General features: G+C 41.1%; 1 protein-coding gene and 1 long non-coding RNA gene across 2 annotated transcripts in view; both read left to right on the forward strand.

Annotated features, from left to right (window-relative positions):
• The first annotated feature begins 285 nt into the window (after positions 1–285).
• Positions 286–1,871, forward strand: LOC140581969 (uncharacterized). Its single transcript, XR_011985027.1, has 2 exons — positions 286–411; positions 1,283–1,871. It is a non-coding gene; the product is annotated as an uncharacterized lncRNA (long non-coding RNA).
• Positions 1,872–8,514: 6,643 nt separating this feature from the next.
• Positions 8,515–20,136, forward strand: part of col11a2 (collagen, type XI, alpha 2) — a 48,827-nt gene continuing 37,205 nt past the window's right edge. Inside the window, exons 1-5 of the mRNA XM_023796159.2 lie at positions 8,515–8,544; positions 9,296–9,445; positions 17,915–18,076; positions 19,134–19,344; positions 19,845–20,007. Of these exons, the coding sequence (XP_023651927.2) occupies positions 9,328–9,445; positions 17,915–18,076; positions 19,134–19,344; positions 19,845–20,007 (654 nt within the window). The 5' untranslated portion in view covers positions 8,515–8,544; positions 9,296–9,327. The remainder of the gene's footprint in view (positions 8,545–9,295; positions 9,446–17,914; positions 18,077–19,133; positions 19,345–19,844; positions 20,008–20,136) is intronic.

The raw sequence follows: 20,136 nt of genomic DNA on the forward strand, positions 1-20,136 counted from the left end.
TTGCTAAGGACAAATCCCTTTTTAGAAGCAAATTATTACATTAATTAATACTCAAACTTATGCTGATAAGACTACAAAGAAGTCCCATCTACATCTATGACTTGTTTCTGAAGCAGGGGTAGCCATTTTCATAATGGAGAATTTGTTACTAAAATATTAAAATGCCTTTCCCTCCAAAAAATAGGTGTGATTCGGTGAATTGTACTGTAACACTTTTTACTGGAGAAAATGGTATTTCTGTACTTGACCTAGTTTTCCCCTTTCAAAGAAAAGGCACTGTAATCGTCAGTCCAGAAGGACCCCCGGGCCCCGACTGACCGGTGGCGCGGCACTTCTCTCATATCACCGCCAGAGGGAGCTGTAATACTCTCCCTCTTAGGGGACTTCAATCTTCACGACAAACGTGTTTTGGTATAAATTGTTCAATGTCCTTCTAAAAGTCATGTGTGTGATAGGCATGTGTTTCCCTCTATAATGAGTGTGTTGATGTGTTACATAAAGGTAAATTACAAAAATATACATGATCTAGATGATATACGTGTGTTTTAAAAAAAAAAAAAAAAAAAAGGAATGACTGTTAGGGACCGGAATGTTTTCCTTGCCTATACAAAAGTGAAAGTACGACTTAATTAGAACGGCTAGATAAGCGTGTAGGCTCTCATAACTTAATTTGCACGATATATAACATTTAAGATCTAATTTTAAATTTCTAATTAACGACCATTTACATAGTAACATTAAGATAATGTGATGTATCTGTTTTAAATTATATTCTTGACTGGGCGAATCCAGATCATTAAGAAGACGAAACATTTGAGTGACTCGGGCTGAAACAGCTGCTTCGAAGAACGAATGGGTTTTATTCAAAATGTGACCAGGAGGGGGCAGGCGTACAATAACGCCTCTGTTTCACATCTCCGGTGGTGTTCGCTTTATAAACGCAGTGAATTTAGTATACACGGAAAATGTATTTATATTTGATAAATGTAATGGCTTGTCTTGATAAATGTAATGGCTTGTCTTGATAAATGTTGGCTATATCAGATATCTGTTCTTTTAATTTAAATTTTATAGCCACTGTAAGTATGCTTTCTGCCTATTTTCTATTTTTTAGAGCTTTAAATTGTAGTTTAACAGAAACTTTGGTTTTCTAGTTCACTTGTGAGCAGTATACAAGAATTCATTGTGAGTCTTGTCTTGGGATCCTTATAAAGTGCCATATTTTCACTCTCCTCTCTTTCCTCCTTCCCTCCCTACGCCCCCCCCCCCCCCCCCCCTTTAGGTGTGGTGATGCATAAATGAAGCCTTTATCCTCCAGTTGAAATTCCACCTTCTTTTAACTTGCCCTCAAAAATGTTTGATTTCTCTGGATTAATATTATTGCTGCGTATCAAGCATAAGAAATGCCTTTTAGGTTACACACTGCCGTTTGTTTAAGGAAGCGTTAAGTAAAATTCCCCTGCGTGAACTGCTGGTAGATGGCATGTGATTTACCCTGGGGACTGCCCTTAATCTGTAGAGATACCTAGGTACCCTTCGTAAACGCGAAGAGCCCCACACATCCATAGAATGTCAATCTAAAAACATTGCATGCAACGAAACAAACCTGGTTATCTCTACTTCTACTGTCACACACAGGTGGAAATAATATGATTACATGTGACAGTTTCAAATGTTACTCATTTGTGGATGCAGGGTTGCCAGCTCTCACGCATCTGGTGTAACACGCTTTCAGACTTACACTCATACTAGAAATCTCACGGAAAATCTATATTTTTCCATTATAAACCCAAAATTAGCTACAACAAAAGCATTGGGGCAGTTTGCAAACCATACAGACTGTTTACGAGGTAATAAAACTCTTACATACATGTAAATGTGTGCAGACTGGTTTCATTGGAAATCTCACTCCAGCCAGCTGACCAGAGTTGGTGAGCTTGTGGACACTCAGCTCCCTTTGCTTTTTTTTTAAACTCACCATTCATTTTGTTGAGTTTTAAAACTAGTTAGTATAATCATACTAATGCATCCTCATGTCTATCCTGTGCCTGTGTTTTTTTTTTTTTGCAAAAAGGCTGTTAATTAAGGGGAAGACACCAGGGTTGGGGCCATTCCGCAATGCATTGATCAATTCCAGTCCAAATCAGGAAATGGAACTGGAGTTGGAACTTAAATCTCCCTGAAATTCAAATTCAACTCCAATTCTGTTCCCTTTAGTTTTTTTCCCCAATCCCAGCTCCAGTTCCATTTCCTGATTTGGACTGGAATTGACCAATGCATTCCGGAATGGCCCCAATCCTGGAAGACACATACCTAAACAAATATACAAATCCCACCTAGGGTATAGGCTGATTGGATAATAGACTCTGGGTACACTTTCATATATTTAGGAATAATGAGTGATCAAATTATAATGAGTTTCTCCATGCCAAAAACTGTTTTATATTTTGGTTCCCTCCCCATCTCCAAAAAAGGCATTTTCCTGGTACCTCCTTGTGACATCACTGACTCCTGCGCTGCAGTCGCAGTGCCATGCGGAGCAATGTGGCCTGACCACTGATTACTCGCTGCGTAAGCTGTACTTTGGGTGCAGTTTGAGCTGCAAAGTATACAGCTGAAAGAAAGCAATGGGAAGACTGCAAGGCAGACAGGGGGTAATCGTACATCGGCCCAAATTTATTATGTAGCGTGAAAGAATGCACAAAAAAACATTTTTGGAGAACAAACACAAAATCAGAATTGAAATGAAATTAAATAGGAAGTAAATCTGGCATGTCAATTGCAAACTGAGTGTTGTGCAGCATTGCCGTGAGAACAGACTGACGATGTGCCTCATCATAGTCACAACGGTAGACTTAGCTATTGGCTATAAGGCCGCGCGGTACCTGCCCTGTGACGGCAAAGAGGAGCCCCTCCCCATCAGCAGGAAATGTGCTGAAACGAGGAGAGGAAACAAAGAATGAACGACGGGAAGGAAGACTGGACAGGGAGGGGTACTTTTATGTTATTGTTATTTATTTATACAACTATCCATGGCTGAATGCACAACTGCAGACTGGATGCAACCCAGCAAATCCTCTTTGATGCCTCGCCAGCGGAGAAGGAGAGAAAAAACAGAGCTTAGATGTTCTTCTGAATTTCTCTGTTGTTTTCAGTATCTGGTTGTTGGTTCTATCACTGATTAGATTGGCCATTTTTGTTATGGCTCTGGGCAGAGGGGCCGCTGTGTCAGGGGCTCACCAGGTCAAAGTAGCATGCCCACAGATCTCCTTTGCCCTGGTCAGTCACTGAGCCAGCTGTCCTCTCCTTGTCCTTCTAAACTCATATCTTTAGTGTCTCTGCTTCTTCCTCTCTCACAAAGGACCCTTCTGTTCCTGCTAAATTTTTGCCTGCCATCCCAGCCCCCTCCTCAACACCTCAGTGGTACATTCCATTTTCCCTTGTCCTACTTCCTTCCATTAATATAGGCCGGTCCATCCTGGGGTCTCCATTCACCCCACTACAAATGCATCCGCGACTGTTTATTTGAAGTCGGGGTACCTGATTGATATGCTCTGTCCTCACTCTGGCTCGGTAGGTGGTCGGCTGAGGTCTGAAGCTGTGTGTGTGTAGAACTTCTGGAAGCCATAAGGTCAGAGTTAGGTAGTTGCGTCCCTGTGGGCACAGGCTCTACCTCTGTGTTGTGATGTCAGTGTAGCACCCCCACCTGACCTCTCAGATGTGTGAATTTGCACCCCCGCCCCAACCTCGTGAAGAGTGCAAGAATGCTATTCGCAGCTGCATTTATGGAGCTTTTGTCCATGATCTTTATTGTCATACATACTTTGGTGCTTGACTTGAAATTTTAAGTTAAGGTTACAGTGGGATGACTATTGATAAACCAAAAAAAAAAAAAACTGAAATAGCAAGAGAATTGTAAAATGTTAAGGATATCCTTCCAAAACTGAACGCCAAGATCTTCCAGTGAGAAAACACTGCTGTCTACATATTGATTATCTACATATTGATTTTGAACTGTTTAATTCAGATTTGGTAAATTCCACCGGATTTAGGATAATACACTTGAAACAGCAGTTTCACTATAGAAAGAGAAGTAAAGTCTATTTCTGACATTATTTAGAACCCAGAACTAGACATGCTCTTCACAGAAAAATGCTGAAATATTAGCATGTTTTGATTGACAGGAAAGGCGACTGAATTATTTAACAACTTTAAAATAAGTCAGAAGTAACTAATTTAGGTCATGGTCTGCTTGTGCCCTGAACATCACCCTCGCTTTCTGCTTTTCATGACCCTCTTCTTCTCCCTGCGTCGCTCTCCCTGTGAAGCCCACGGTTCTGCCAAGCGCTGGCCGTCGCCCCCTTTCCCAGCCACGTGTTAGCCTCCCTCCCCACCCCGGTCACCAGCGCGTGCTGCTTTTCGTCGCGGCCCCTTCGCTCACCGGCTTAGTCACGGCTGGCTTAGCGAGGCCGGCCCTTATGCTGTCTCAGCCATCTGTCGGCCGCCGATGAAAATATCCTCTGGAAAACCTGTGGGCTCTCGGATACCTGGGCTGTGGGCCCCCCTCGGGGACGGGCATCCCTTGGTGGGCCGGTGGGAGTGCCCCCAACCCCCACCCACCCTCCTATCCCACCTCTCTCTTTTTCTGGAATCTCCCTGTACAAATAGTGTTTGATCCCTCTCACCCTTTCCTCAATGGCCCTCATTCATAGCTTCTCTCCTTGCAAATACTTCTGTACTCCCCCCTCCTTCAGCCTATTCATTCCTATGATTTTTCCTCCCTGTACCTTTCCACACGTTCCTGCCGTGCCCTCTCTCTCTGTCCCCACCTCTGCGCACCTCCGTGCCAACCTGCCAGTTAAAGTCCCCCTCGCCCTCTTACCTTCCCCTGTGTCCCCAGTAAACTTCTCTGTCACCACTATGCTTAAACATTTATGTTCCAACGATAACAGTTCCGCCTCATCTTGTCTCCTGTCAGATTTTTTTGTATGATTTATATTAAACTGTAGACTAAAAATTGTATCAACTATTATGACGTATTTTTGTATGTAAAAAAAAAAAAAAAAAACGTATTGAACCTAATTGAGACATTAGCCTACAAATTCAACAAAAGGAGCCTGCATTCTGCATTGCAGAGATCCTTATAATAACCATATAAGGACAATTGTGATTAGGTCATACAAAAGTATATGCTTCTTTATATTACAGCAGACCAACCACTATTAATAGTAGTGAATGTGATTAAAAGCATTGCTATTTAAGTTGTTGGCAAAATTATCTTTAATTGTGAGTGGTGCTTATTTAATGCCCTGTGAGTTTACTGAACCGGGTTTAATGGATGGAAAATGTTAGACTCATATACAGACACAACTGCCAAACCCTAAACATGCATATAAGACACCCAAAATACATGCACGTACACAAACACGGTGTTGCACAGATCCTACAGATGCACTGACGCATGCTGTCCTTGCACCGCCCAGCCTGTGCACACACACACACCACAGCCACACAGAGACCAGTTATACAGTGGCAGCCACATATTGCCAGGTCCGCCCATACCCCCCCCCCCCCCCCACACACACACACCAACATGGGAACTTTTTTCCTTGGGAGCTGATATTTATTTGTAATTGAAGTGTTTCTTTTAGGGTTGTGTGCTAGGTCATATCCCAAAGTCACGATCTTCGCCCTGAATCTCCTTTTCCTCACAAATTCCTTCTCAGTTAGACTTAACAGTGCCTATGTTCAGCAAACAGTGAAATCTACTTAAAGTTAATGTGCCGAATTAAGCCCCACCAGTGCGTGAAGCCCCCCCGCTCCACCTCGTTATTCTCTGATCTATTTTGGTGTGTTGTGGCCTGTAGGGTGTGTATGCATGGTTTGCAGCCCTGCCCAGTAAAGTACAGAGCTTTCAAGGAAGTCAGCTATATAGTATGGTTGCTTTATTGTAATTACAAGGTCCTCCTTTTCGGAAATAGCAGGGCTTCCCACAAGCACTTGCTGTGTCTGTCTCTATGGCAAACATTCCTACTCTCTCGCCCCCCCGCTGCTGCCGCACAATCGACCCCACGATTGGTTTATCTCAGATGCTGGCACGTCATGCCCAGTGCTGCCCATGGATGATGCCGCTGCTGCCAGGTGGTCTGCTGGTGCACTTGCTTTGCTCGGGTGTAAAAACTGTGACTTGGGTGGTAGATCCTGCCTGGGAGACCCTCTGATTTCGGGGCAAGGCCTTAATTTGAAAAGGATGAATTAGTAGCTTCCATTATTTCAAGATGCCATGTGTTAGGAATTATCCAGTAATTCATATCTTGTAGTGACCTTCAAATCAGCTGGAAAGGCTTTAATAACAAGGATGGACGCTTATTTTATTAGTGTGTTTCAAAGGTTTCATTTATGATTCAAACAACTATAAAACATGGGAAAGTTAATTAGCTTTCATTCTTTCAGTGTCTTGTTTTCTATTTCTTTAAAACTAAGTCTTCACCTTTGATTTGTTGACCCAAGATGGTCCGTTTCAATGTACCTTTCATTCCGAGGTCCATGCATTGCTTTGTTTCTGAAGTAAAGCGTCTCTCCTTGAAAGCAGAGCTATAAAGCAGCAGTCTAGCTCACAGATGTCATAATTTCCCATTTGCTGTTTCTCTCCATACCGTTCTTTTTTCCCTCATGGCCTTTAATCCCCTTATCCAGCTCTGTGTCTATGGCAGAACCACACAACTGGGAAAGTTGCAATTATGCTGTTTCATTGCAGAGACTCACAGAGGCGACTGTGTCCTGGCGCTCTGCTATACAAACACATGCTGTGGCTCTCCCCAAGTTTCTCTTTTTACATCCTGCGGGTTCAGCAGTCAAAACCTAGGGGGCAAGAGTGCTTGGTTGAGAATTATAGTTGAATGCCATAGTATCCAAAATAAAACCCAAGCCCAGTGATTTCACTTCTAGAGATGAGCAATACCACAATGGCTCAAGTTACTCCTGGTGTTTGGTGAGAATAGAATTGATAAGCAATCGAAGTGAAAGAAATATTTCATATATAATACTTTACTTTAATTGCCGTAAATCTGACAAGTATCACATGCATCACTGGTGATATAAGTAAAGGTAAAAACAAAGAAATCTTGTCTCTTTTTAGGCGCATTTTTTAAAATGTTGAGGTCTCTGGTTCACACCAATTGGCAGAAGCTAAAGGTTCCATACATTTAAAAATTGTTGACTTAAACTCCGGTGTATGGAGGGCGTAACAAAACAGCAGATAGCAGGAACACCATAAAATGTACAGAATGAAGGAAATCAGAGGGACTGAGAAAAGGGCATGAAACATCAAACGATGGCTCAATTATTGGCTGCTTACTCTTTCTCCTAAATTCATACATAATTACTAAAATAGTTACGTCACTGAACAGTGTATACACAGCACATCTTAAAACATCTGCAACCAAGAACATAAAAACAGTCTGCGGGTGTGAGGGAAAGATGTATAATTATACTGGAATTACAGCAATAAATTTTAAACCTACATTTTTTAGTTTGAACTGTCATCTTAATGGAGATAGGTCATGGTGGGGTGCTTTCTTGTGGTTAATGTGACAGTTCTCTCTACACCTACCTTTGAAGAGGTATGGAGAAGTACATGTGACCCAGACTATCATTCAGTCCAGAAGCACAGCTGTGCATGAAGTGGTCAATAGTCTCCCACCTGCGAAAAAATTGTAAAAGTAGAGTTTCTTGTACCCATAAGAATGATTGACATTGCAAACTGGATTTTTCCCTGCTGACTGACATTTAATTCCTGGAAATGTCACTGGTTAATGGATGGAGCAAAAGCCAATATGTACATGATTCAGCAGGTGAATGTGTGGCACTCCAGGTGCACTGTAGGCGGTGTAGCTGTTAAGGCTTTGATAGTGTATAAACAAAAATCATCTCTACGGCAATGAATGGAAAATATAAAAAACACATAGGTGATTTTCCTGCTACGTGGCAAACAGCCATAAAACACATAATTTATGCATACAAATAACCATACGCTGGTTTGCATAATTAAGATGAAAACATCTTGCTGAACTGCTTTTGGGTCTGTCTTATTTATAGAGGCATTGCATTATTAGGCGTTTTTTTATTGTTTTTTAAAGTTTTTTTTTCGTTGAGAAATGCTTTAAGCGTTATTGTCTATTGTATATTTCTCGGAATTTTGTTTTGACCGTCGTTTATTAATTGTATGGGTGAAGATCAAATTCTAACGCGCACCTCCAAATAGCTTGTACACTACACTTGTGCACTTATCGGCCTCATCTTGCGGCACCTGGCTCTCCAGTTACGCCATGAGGTTTTGACCTATCAGGGTGCACAGGCGAGGTGAGACATCCAATAGGGTGCGTCAAAGGAGGCGTGGATAATAGTTTGAGCGGATAGGATCCGCGAGGCCCTGAACTCCGGACCGCGCTGATTGGTCGCCAGGGTCCACTTAATAATTCCAAGGACCCACCGGTTCTACCCCGGTCCGATTGTCTTATCAAGTAGATCTACGAACGGAAAAATGTACGTACAGACAGACATACAAAACATTAATATTTAGGGGGCGTCCATCCCCAGTTTGTGAGGGGAATTAAGAGGGGAATAAAGACGACGGTTACAAAGACAGGAATAGAAAGTACGAAAGAACAGGTGACTGGTTATATAAAACCCTGAAGTTGAAGTTGTTTGTTCTGTACATCCCTTAATACAGACAAACCAAATAATAGTTTGTTTATTATAAATAAAAAGTAGCAGATAGTACTGAAGCGAAACTAAAATCACAATTTAACCACTTTGCATCATTATTTATCTTTCATAGGCCTGCTTTCTTGTCATTTAAAGACGTATGCTACGTGTACCCCGCGCGCAAGTACGCACGCGAGCTCGCGCCCTCCCTCTCTCCGCACTCTCACTCATTCACTCTCTCTCCGTCTGCACACACACGCTTCTTCACTTTTCGTGGGAGAAGGGGAGAGAGAAAGAGAGAGACCGAGAGAGAGTGTCATTTTAAGTCTCTCTCTGCTCTCTCCGCTTTCGGTACTCATATCCACTTTTCTGATTCAATGGGACTTTAGCGTTAGGCGTTCAATAATAAATAAAATATTTATTTCCCATACTATTATTTTTAGTTAATTATTGTAAATAAAAAACAAGTGTGAGCTATTTCAAGGTGGTAGTTTTTATTTTTTCACCTCACAGGAAGTTCAGTCGAAAGTACATCGACTGACTTTCTGTGAGACAGGGACACTTAACTTATAATATCAGAACTTGACAGCCACAGTTAGACGCCAAACACCTTCAGACAGTATGGATATTCAAGAATGCTTATTTCGGAAAAAGCGAAGACCCTGGCTCGTGGACCTTTCATCTGTCACCTTGGTAACTGTGGCGCTGGTACTGTGTCACGCGACCGTGACCCATGCAGGTAAGTCAATTAACAGCAAAAAAAGGATATAAGTAATTAAAGGACATTCATTTTCAATGCATCTAATATATACCAAAATGTATTTCGCAATTCGTACCTCTTGATTTTTACTCGCGTCTGTAACAGGTACGGAACTTGACTTCCCGAAGCAGGTTACAGTTATTTAGCGGAATTAACAGGTGAATGAAGTTTAATAAGCAGCTGAGTGCCAAATCATTGGCATTTCCCGTGATCGTAAATGCATCAGTTGTTTTTTCTTTCTTTTTTAAAACACATTTTTTTTTAGTTTTGGCATTCTGATCTGCTTATGGCATGGCAATTGGACTGAGGTACTGCATATGCGTGCCAGCAAGCTGCCAGCTAGGAATTGATATAGGATATTTACATATCAATCACTGCAAACGCTGGCCTCCAGACAAGTTTTTGTTTTTGTTATTTAGTTTTATTCGAGTTTATATAAAACTCAAAGAATCCTAGTATTCTTATGTTTCACTACTTTGTGAATAAATAGTCTTCATCCTATAATAAAGGGTGTCCTCTAAGTGGTAGCTAGTGCAGTGTTTTTTGCAGGGATGGGGGCCATGGGGTAGGACGGTGCGGATCTAACACCCAGCCTTACATCTGGGGTTACGTTCAGGTACTTTATGAAAGTGCGCCTGTCACTTTTTTTTTTTTTTTACCGCAGCATAAATACACGCAATGACATTCAGTAACGCAAGATTAATATAATTACATTGCACTTTAAAAGTGAACCACATTTTTGTCGCTGTTTCTGGATAATGATCTTCTGGAATTCAGTGAAGAATGGGACAGTACAATTTACCCAATCTATTATTTAAACGTATAAATTAGCATTCTAGTATTTTGGTCAAAATAGAATCAGGGACCCTTAAATTTGAGAAATAGATAAAGATAAAGCCATTATAAAATTGCTTTCTCATAACTGACTCGATTTTTTTCACGGTTAAAGGACAACACAAATCACATTACCATATCTACACATTTTTCACGTTTTTCATGTGTAATTGATAATATTTTAATTTTCAGTTATGTGGATTTACTAATCTACTTTATTTTATTTTATTATTTCATGCTTCGTACGCCCGTTACATACTGAAACTTTGTGGCTATAATAGTTTTTAGATGAATTCCGTGAAAAGGAACAATTGCGAAGTAGCGGTGCAATTCGTATTCTGACCGCTAGACTGTTACTTCCCGATTGCATCTTTTCGGCTATTTTTAACACAGAGGCACTATTCATAACTTCAAACGAATAGCTAAATCGCTTTTACTGTATTTTATTTATTATTAATGTTATTGTTATTATTTATGACTTTGTCTCAATAAGTTATACTATTTCACAGCAAACTGTTTGAATTATAAGTAATATTCTTTTATTAGATAACGTTTTAAAAGATCAATTAGGCTACATATGGATGACCGGAATAATGATTTAATCAGTTGTGGTACAAAATGTGAGTATTAAGGAATCACAGTTCGTTTAATTCTGGTAGATTTACCAGCATACCAATTACAACTGCTGACTGCTCCACTGGGCATATGCATGCCGAAGATCACTTGACGGATTCATTTTTTTAAATATGATAAGAGTAATGAGATCGTACAGTAGAAGCATAGATACCGACTGGCAACGGTCAGAATGTGGACTTTCCTACCAAACGGTGTGTTTTTTGGCTCATGTTCCGATTTAGATTTCAGAAGCGATTGCTTTTTTCTAGTCTGGCTCCCGTGTGTATTTTGGAGGCGGAAGTCTGAATATTTTCCTTTTTTAATGAATAAAGTTATTATATGGTAGTAAGGTGGTCTGCGCATGAGCGTATCAGGGAGAGAGTTCTAGTGAATGTGTTGGTGTCAGTGTGCATGTCAGCTTTGTAGTATTCGGATTGTGGCAATTCATTTGTAAAACGGAGCGGCTCTTTTCTGAGTTTCACGCAGCCGTGACACTTCCCTGAAGTACCTTTTACAGTCATATGAAGGCCTGTGTGTTTCTGTATAAGAGCCTGCCGAGTATCTCCCTGCTTCTCTTTTCCAGTGTGTATGTGAGCAGTCTTTGAATAATAAGGTTATCATGAAATTCAATGCCCAGTCTAAGCTGGTGGAAAGATGGACATTTTCTCTGGATAGTTACTATCTCGGTCTTGAGGTGCCTACAGTGATAAATGCATGACTTAAATAGCAGGTTTACTTTGTTCCTGCTGTATGACCTGGGCTTATAACAAACTATGCCAAAGGCTTTGCTTAGCTATGCTAATGGATGAGGTTGTACAATTCCTGGTGGAACTATGTGGAAAGTTTTGCATATTACATTAATTTGGAAGTTTCTTGTAACTGGACAGAAGGACATAATTCCCTGTTAAGAAAATAAGAGAAGACAGGGGAATGAAAGCATTTTTTGTGTTGAAAATTTAGTTGGGGGATATTTTTTTAACGTGGATGTTCTCAACCTCACTTCAATGAGGCCATTGTAAAAGAACAGTCTGCCTTACTAATGCTAACCATAACACACTCTTGCTAACATACACCCTCTTTGCCTGAAAGTCACATAACTAGTGAAAGGAAGCACTGTGCAGTTGGGCTGTAGCCTGACGCGTCTGCATACATTGGCCTGGGTATGTGAGTGTTTGTGTTTGTGTGTCCTGCTTCTAGCACCCCTAGTGTAACAATGTGCCTGTCTTGGGTTGAATGTGTGTGCGTGAGAGACATTGAAGATATTGAAAGAGGGGGTGCATACGGGTTTTTGCGTATTTGTTTTTTCTTTCCCCATTCTGTGTATTTAGCTCAGTGTGTAGGTCAGGTGGCATGTATGTATCTGTTTGGGCCTGATTTAAGCTTATAACTCTAAATTTAATCAAGTAGGGAATTTCAGACATCCAAGTGATCACTGCTGCAATTACTATAATTTTCTCAGTACACATTTCCAGTACATACCCCTTCCCCTTGCCTCTTTGCTCAACTTTACCATTTCTTTCACGCAAGCTCTCACTCATTTGCTCCTATTCCTGAAGTACCCCGTCTCCATCACCAGAGGGCACTACATATCTTATTCTCACTTCTCTGTCTCTCAAACTGGTATATTTCCAATGAGCAGTTTCATTAGAATGTGAAATTTGTTGAACAAAATAAAACTAATCATACTGAGAAGAGAAGAGAGAATATGAAATTCTGTCTGAACAGTTTTTAAAAGTCTATTTAATACGCTAAATATGTAACTATTATAATTTGTTTATGTGTATTTGAAATGACTGTCTTGCTGGATAAAACATGAAAAGTTTCATGAGCCAAGGCTATTCAGTGCTAGTTAGGCATAGTGAATAACTGTTACTTCTTCATCAGGACAAGTTTTACGAAAGAAGTTTAGTGTCTTCGTAGTTTCCGCTTGCTAGCTGTTATAAGACAACACTGGGAGTGAGGAAGCTTACGATGGGGTAATGGAATGAGGACAGGTCTCATGCTTGGTTTGAGTTCTTTTATATGAATTCTTATCTCATTCTTCTCTATTGTTCTGTCTGAATCGGTTTTTGAGAAAGTGCGACTCAGAGTGATCCTATCAAGCCACGCCTTTCCAAGTTGACTGCAGCGTGTCCGTCAAAACAGTAGAAATGTGGCACTCCCATCACTTGCTCCCCAGCTGCACGATTGCTTGTCCAATCACATGGAACCTTAAGGAAATTGCCTGATCGCACAGTAGTCTCGCGTTCAGCAATTTTTATTGTGGCAGTGTTGATGGTACCTGTCCCCTTTCTGAGCTACTTTTTTATTATGAGATTTTTTTATTTTAAGTGCAATATTTCCTTAATATGTTAATATTTTTAGCAAAGCAGAGGCATGGTTAGGTTAATTCCTGCAAGAGGTTATGGGCAGGTTAATTCCTGCCCTATCCATCCGTCCATCCATCTATCCATCCATCCATCCATCCATTTTCTGAAACCGCTTGTTCTATTCAGAGTTGCAGGGGGTCCGGGGGCCTAGATTCCTGTCACTTGCAGGTAATTATATACCTGCTTTCAGGTATATAATTCTTATGTTCTTATGTTCTTAGATTGTATTGTTGTAATTCAGATGCACTATGAGCAATAATCTCAGAAGGTAAAAGTTAGAAACTTACTATAGATGAGATGATCCAAAGACAAAGTACTTTTAGCTATAATATATCACACATCATATACTATAAATATAAGTGTCATAATCATTGAGAAGTGGGTCTTGTTGAAAGGTCTGAATTTTTTGCTTAGGGGCATTTTCAGCAAAATGTAGACAGTACCTGCTTTCTTCTAATAGGAAATTCTTTACATGGTTCTGTCTGACACTTAAGGTTTTATTTCATAATTTATTTATTTTTTATTTTTTGCTATCTACACCCTTAGGTGTGTTTTCCTATTGAAAAAAATCCTCTTCATAGACATTTTTAATTGTTGGGTAGTTTTGAAATGGGAGTTTCCACTACAAAATATACAGAATTGCTTGTGATTATGAAAAATTGCCTTAATTGCAGCATAGAGCATTATCTTTATTTTATTGTTTCCCCTTCAATCATATAACTCCAACGACCCCCACTGAGGTTTGATCTCTCCCACTCCATACCTTTCAGCTTCAGTATGAATGAGTCTGGGCAGGGAATGGCGACTGGTTCAATCATCTTGTGGTGGAAGCCTCCACCTTGTGTGCAGAGTGCTGCGGTTGGGAGCCCCAACAGACCAGCAACTTGGTACATGCTGGCACTCTGGATTTACTTTTGCCAGTGATGCCTTTAATGGCAATGAAGGTCATTGGTCCTGCTTCCAGCCTCTTCCTACAGATAGTGTGCTAGTATGGCCTTCAGATGAATCTTGAGAAGCTGTTTCATCTGCCTGGTGGAATCACTCTGTCCACTTACCTTCCTGCTTCCCCTCCTCTGACATTTTTATTGCTATTTTGTCTGAATCAATCACACAAAGGCAGGGGTCATCTTTGGTTCAAAGCTGTCCCATATTCTCATGGCTGGACAATCCTGTGTGACTGGTCCTATGGTTCCTTTCAGGGCCCTCAACTACCATCCAACACTGTCTTTGAACCAAGGAAATAAACATGAAATAAAAACAGTGCTCTGTGTTTATAAACGCAGTCTCACAAACACGATACTGTACTTATTTTGTTTGCAGTGCTGAGGGACTTTTTTCTTCAAATCATACTTGTCTAAAAAAAACATGGGCAGAAAAAAAATCAGAAAGACGTGATGTGTGTGCATCCTGTCCCTGCAGACCACAGTCAATGGTTATTAAAGAACCTGCTAGAAATGTCTAGAACTTTGCCTCCACATCTGGGATTGCACCAGCCAAACCTCGCCTACTGATATGCTGAAATTTGGTATTAAATATATATTATATACATCTTAATAACCCCTTTCTAAAGTGGGATTTGTTTTGATGGATATTCTGTCTGTGCACATTTTCGGCATCATAAATACAGGATAAATAGAGAGCTGCAACATGAATTATAGCCCTCCGTCTGAGCAGCGCACACACGCCTAGCTACTGTGGTCGGCTTGAGCTTTCGATAGAGAAGTGAGGACACACCGAATTCATGCCTGGCCTTGTGTTTGAAAGTACAATCCTTCCATCGTCATTTTGGGTTGTTTTAATCTGCACTTTCTATAAAAGTTGCTATTTTGTATGTTTGTGTCTTCCCTTAATATGCCATCTTCTTCCATACAACTAAAATTTCAAATTCCTTTTTTTCTGTAGCACTTTCTCCCTCATTCAGTCATAAATGGATGTTTATGTGAAGATGAGAGGTCAGAGGTCAAGGTGTCATGTGGTGTGTGTCTCTAATATTTAACATTGTTTCATTAAGGTGTCATAAAGAATTAGGAAGGCCCTTTACAGAAGACAAGGGTGAAGGGGGAAGCATTTTGGGAATTTTACAGGACTGTTTGAGGTTGCTTCAGTTTAAATGGGTGTTCACAGTGACCTGTGGTGTCAATGACCCATGGTCTGCTGAATCAGTCTGTGTGTGAGGAGTCTTTTCTCACTGTGTGCTATTAGGCTATCAATCTACACATAAGGTATTTGTGTACACACAGTGTGTGATCATGCAAGAGTTGTATGTGTAATGGAATATTTGGCTTAGGAAAGCCTTTCTTTTGGAGTTGATTTTAGATCAGACTTTGTTATTTGTGGTTATTGATGGTGTGTGCTTGTGCCTGTATATGTTTGTTTGGTGTCACATGACCATCTAATAAAAATGTTGTCAGACTGATAAATAAAAGTTTGTTTTTCAGAAATTCTAAATTTCACTTGTGTTGTGAGTATACGAAACTATTTTCCTGTGATATTTGATTGTATGGGAAAAAATTTATTTATGCATCAAAAAATGATCTTTCTGACAATACTGTTTCAATGCTATTCCTAGGTGTGGAATACATTATACAGAAAGCATATAATGTGTACCAATTCTCATCTCATCTGGTGGACAGAATGGCAAAAAACAGAAGTGAGCTGCACTTTTCCCGTAAAGACACATGCGGCCTTTTTCATCTGCTAATTATAGATTAGCTTGGCCTCTTGTCAGTTGTATTTCTAGGGAAACGCTTGCTCTCTTCTCTATAAGCCTGGAATTAGTGAGAGTGTCTGTAGGCACAGTGGATGACAGTGCTTCCTACATATAGCCAAAATGCACTGAGAAAGCGAGGAAAACGTGGCTATCTACCCTTCTGAGTTTTCAGCGTGTATGCTTTATGTTAGCATTAGGCATTTTCCATACTTACTACTTTTCTGGTAGAAAAGCTGGCGGGCAGATGTGAACAGGCAAGGAACAGAGGTGCACATTGTGTGCTGCACACTAATGGGATTTGATAGCATCATATTCAGCCGGCAGTCTGGATCGCTCCCCCGGGTCATGTCTGTTTTTTAGGATTAATGTAGCATTGCGATATCACTTTCTCCTGGTCCGCTCATGCCCTGCCTGGCTTCCAACATCAACCTAATTGTCCCTCGAAATAGTCCAGGGAAACTCTACTTTCCACAGGATATTTTTATACATTAAACTGTTAAAAATCACTGTCATTAAAGAATATTTAATTTTGGTGACAGACTTAGTAAGACCATATATAACTATCCAACTTCCAAATCCATATCTTGGCGAGGGTCACAGGGGTTCCTGGACCCTGTCTGAAGTCATAGGGGACAAGGCAGGGACTCACCCGTCAGGACTCCAGTACTTTAATTGGCTTATGCGTACACAGTCACACACCACAGACAGTTTAGAGGCACCAATAATCTTGACTGCCTGTCTGTAGACTCCAGGAAGAAACACATGTGACTTAGGGAGAACAATATTTTCTTTTAGTCTCAAACTTCACAGTTCCCAGTGGATGAATAGATTATTCACGTTTGTAGTTCGATTGTGTTTCTGTATGAATGTCTGATTAAACTGTGCTTGACAGTAAAATTAGACCTGTGAACGTTCTTGGTATGGCTGCCGTATGAGCACAGAGTTTCATTGTCTCTCGTTTGTCAACTCTGTCTCAGAGTTGAGATTTTAATAGGACTCTGATGTTAAAATTGACAGAGAATCTTATAAACATGGCGATAAAAGCCAGTCTTCTCTGCATAAGAAAACAGTTGGTGGCCCATCAGTGTGTGACCTGAATGACATGTTCTTAAGATGTGAGGCAAAGCTTTGAAGTAGTGGGAATGTTGACCTGATGTACCGTGACCCCAGTTTGAACTTCTGGCAGTGGCAGGTGGGTTTGGCTATTTTCAGTGTGCCTGCATTTATGGCCTCCTGATGCAGGATGTGCAGGTTAATGAGAAGAGCTCCAAAGTGCAGGAAAAAAAGGCAGTTTTAAAGTGAAGGCTTCAAAATAGAGCATCCTGGATGCGCCTGAGACTGGAATGCGGAGCTGGAGAGGGCAGCGCGCAGCCTGATGTCACGGCCTATCATTAGCGCTCTCCATCTGCGGTGAGCTGAAGTGGCCAGGCGTGCCAGCAGCTGTCCGAAACGATGCCCGCAGCTGGCCGAAGCAGCTCCCGCTACATTTCGCACAGGCAGATGCTGATCCTTCAGGTTCCAGTCACTTGAAAGTCTGCCCTGGGTGGCTTTATGTCATCACGCACTGAGTAATATTTTATAAATTATAAAAGGTTGTTGAAAGGTGTCAGTTAGGAATTTTTAACGATCCTGTTTATACTTAAAAGGAAAAAAAAGAAAATCTGAGTTGCTTCTTTGTTCTTTTAGTATGCTGAAGTATTTTTGCTGAATAGATTTCTTTAGAAATATACAATAACAATTAAAATGTATTTTAAAAATGTAGCGCATAGGACATGCCTGATCTGAGAACAGCTTATTTCTACCTGCAACATTAACCTCCTTAGTTTGAGCACTTGTATTCAGAGCCTCCCATCAGACACATAGCCAGTAGTCATGGTGATGACCCCTGAACTTTCCCGTGGTCCTTTTTCTCTTCCCCAGACCCAGTGGACGTACTGCGTGTGCTGCAGTTCCCCTCCCTCCCTGAGGGGGTGCGCAAAGTGCCAGGATTCTGTACCTCACGTCGGTCCAGCTCCCCCGACCAGGCCTTCCGTGTCACCAAGAAGGCGCAGATCTCTGCCCCCACGAAGCAGCTCTTCTCAGGTGAGCTATATGGCACCTCTCAGGACATTCTCAATTGACTCAAGAGATTGTTAATTAAAAATAATCTTAACTCATTTAAAGACTGAGTTGCCTATGTCACATGATCTTAATGTGTCCAATACCATGGATAATGTTTGATATTATATTTACGTTATATTTTATTCACGCTTTGTCACTGTTTGTTACGTTTATTACATTCTTAACTATCGTACCATAATCCATTTGGTAGTCAGTTTAATTTAAAGATGATGGATGTATTTGTTTGCGGGAAAATGTTCTACTGTATAAAAATGTAAAGATTTCTGCAGGTTTCATGTGGAAAGTAGCCTTAGTTCTACTTTTCAGATCTTGTGGTAGGTGGCTTTAGCCTTCAAGGGAACATCAGTGGTAATTCCTATGGAAAACAGGACTGTACGTGACCCCTAACTTTAAGAGCCTGTAAATGGATATAATAATCTCATTGTTTCCTTGGGCTTCCACTTGCGTTTTGCTCTTATTTGTCTTCTGTTCACAATTGTTCTTCTTAAACGTACTCGTAAAAGTACAAGTACTGAGATGGACTGTAGTGACTCCCAAAGGGAACAGAGGTGACAAATGGAGGAGCTGTAGTGCAGCGACAGCAGTGCTTACAAGAGGAGGCTCCGGAACCTTTCAGCAATACTTAATTTGTGCTGGATTCTGCCGGAACGTTTTCGTCCCGGGACCTGCGGCCTCCACATTACCCTTGTGCTCTCATATGCCTTTCACATTCCGGCACCTTCTGATTTACAAATTCAGCACTGCCATCTCAGGGAGCACTGGTCATGAGGCAGGGGGAGCCCTGAACAGTATGCCTCAGGGTACATGCACAGGGGTCAATTTAGAGACACCAATCCACCAAAGCCTCATCTGGGGCGGATCCCAGGGAAAGGACATGAGCTCCAGATGCTGGTGGTGAAAACAAGAAACAGACCCACGAGCCTGTGATGTCACCCAATCCCTATCCAGGTCTCCCTCCCATCTCTCCGAACCGTTATGCATCTTATCCTCATACAAGCAAATTCTAATTCCCGTCCAGGCCACTTCCCAGAGAACTTCTCCATCATGGCACTGGTGAAGGCCCAGTCAGGTCTCCAGGCTTTCCTGCTGTCGATCTACAGTGAGCAGGGCGTGCAGCAGCTGGGCGTGGAGCTGGGCCGCTCCCCCATCTTCCTGTATGAGGACCAATTACGGAAGCCTGCCCCGGAGGACTACCCACTCTTCAAGGGCATCAACCTGGCTGACGGCAAGTCAGTAACACTGCAAACTCTGCTTCGCTCGATTGTGTGTGAAAGCTCATTGGCTTTCAGTCTTTATTCACATAACACTGTTTTAACCATAGAGTTTACAAAGTGCTTCACAGACATTGTAGAAGAAGAAAAAGAAATTGAAATAAGCACACAAGAAATAACAATAAGTACAAAAAAATTGAAATAGAATAAAATAAATAAATATATAGACAAATAAATAAATTAATAATAATAATAATACCACCAAAACGTAATACTATCCACTTTCTCGTTATGGGACTCTAGCCCTTACCTCACAGGAGGCTCTAATAGAGTGATATGCATTTATGTAATTATGTAATATTATAAAAATTAGAAAGATATTCACTGATTTTAGTGTCATGCATTTCAATTGTTTTCATGACTATGAGTATAATTTCGATGACACCTTTGCCTCATGAATACACACCTTTCTTTTCATAGTATAAGACAGTCTTGCTGTTCCTCCTCCTGTCCTACAGGTGGCACCGCATAGCTATTTCTGTGCAGAAGAAGAATGTGACATTGATCCTGGACTGCAAGAAGCGCATGACCAAGCCCCTGCTACGCAGTGATAAGCCTGTACTGGATGTCAAAGGCATCTCTGTATTTGGGGCCCGCCTGCACGACGAGGGGGTTTTCCAGGTCAGATGGCAGCCAGTGTGATGCCAAAAAACTGTCCCCTTTCCAGTAACCGCCCAAAAGGGTATTATGTGTTTATATAAGCTGTGAGCCAGCGGGAGGCACAGCAGTGGCACAGTCACTCGTATTATG

The sequence above is a fragment of the Paramormyrops kingsleyae genome, chromosome 23 (genome assembly GCF_048594095.1).
Source record: "Paramormyrops kingsleyae isolate MSU_618 chromosome 23, PKINGS_0.4, whole genome shotgun sequence".
Classification (NCBI taxonomy): Eukaryota; Metazoa; Chordata; class Actinopteri; order Osteoglossiformes; family Mormyridae; genus Paramormyrops; species Paramormyrops kingsleyae.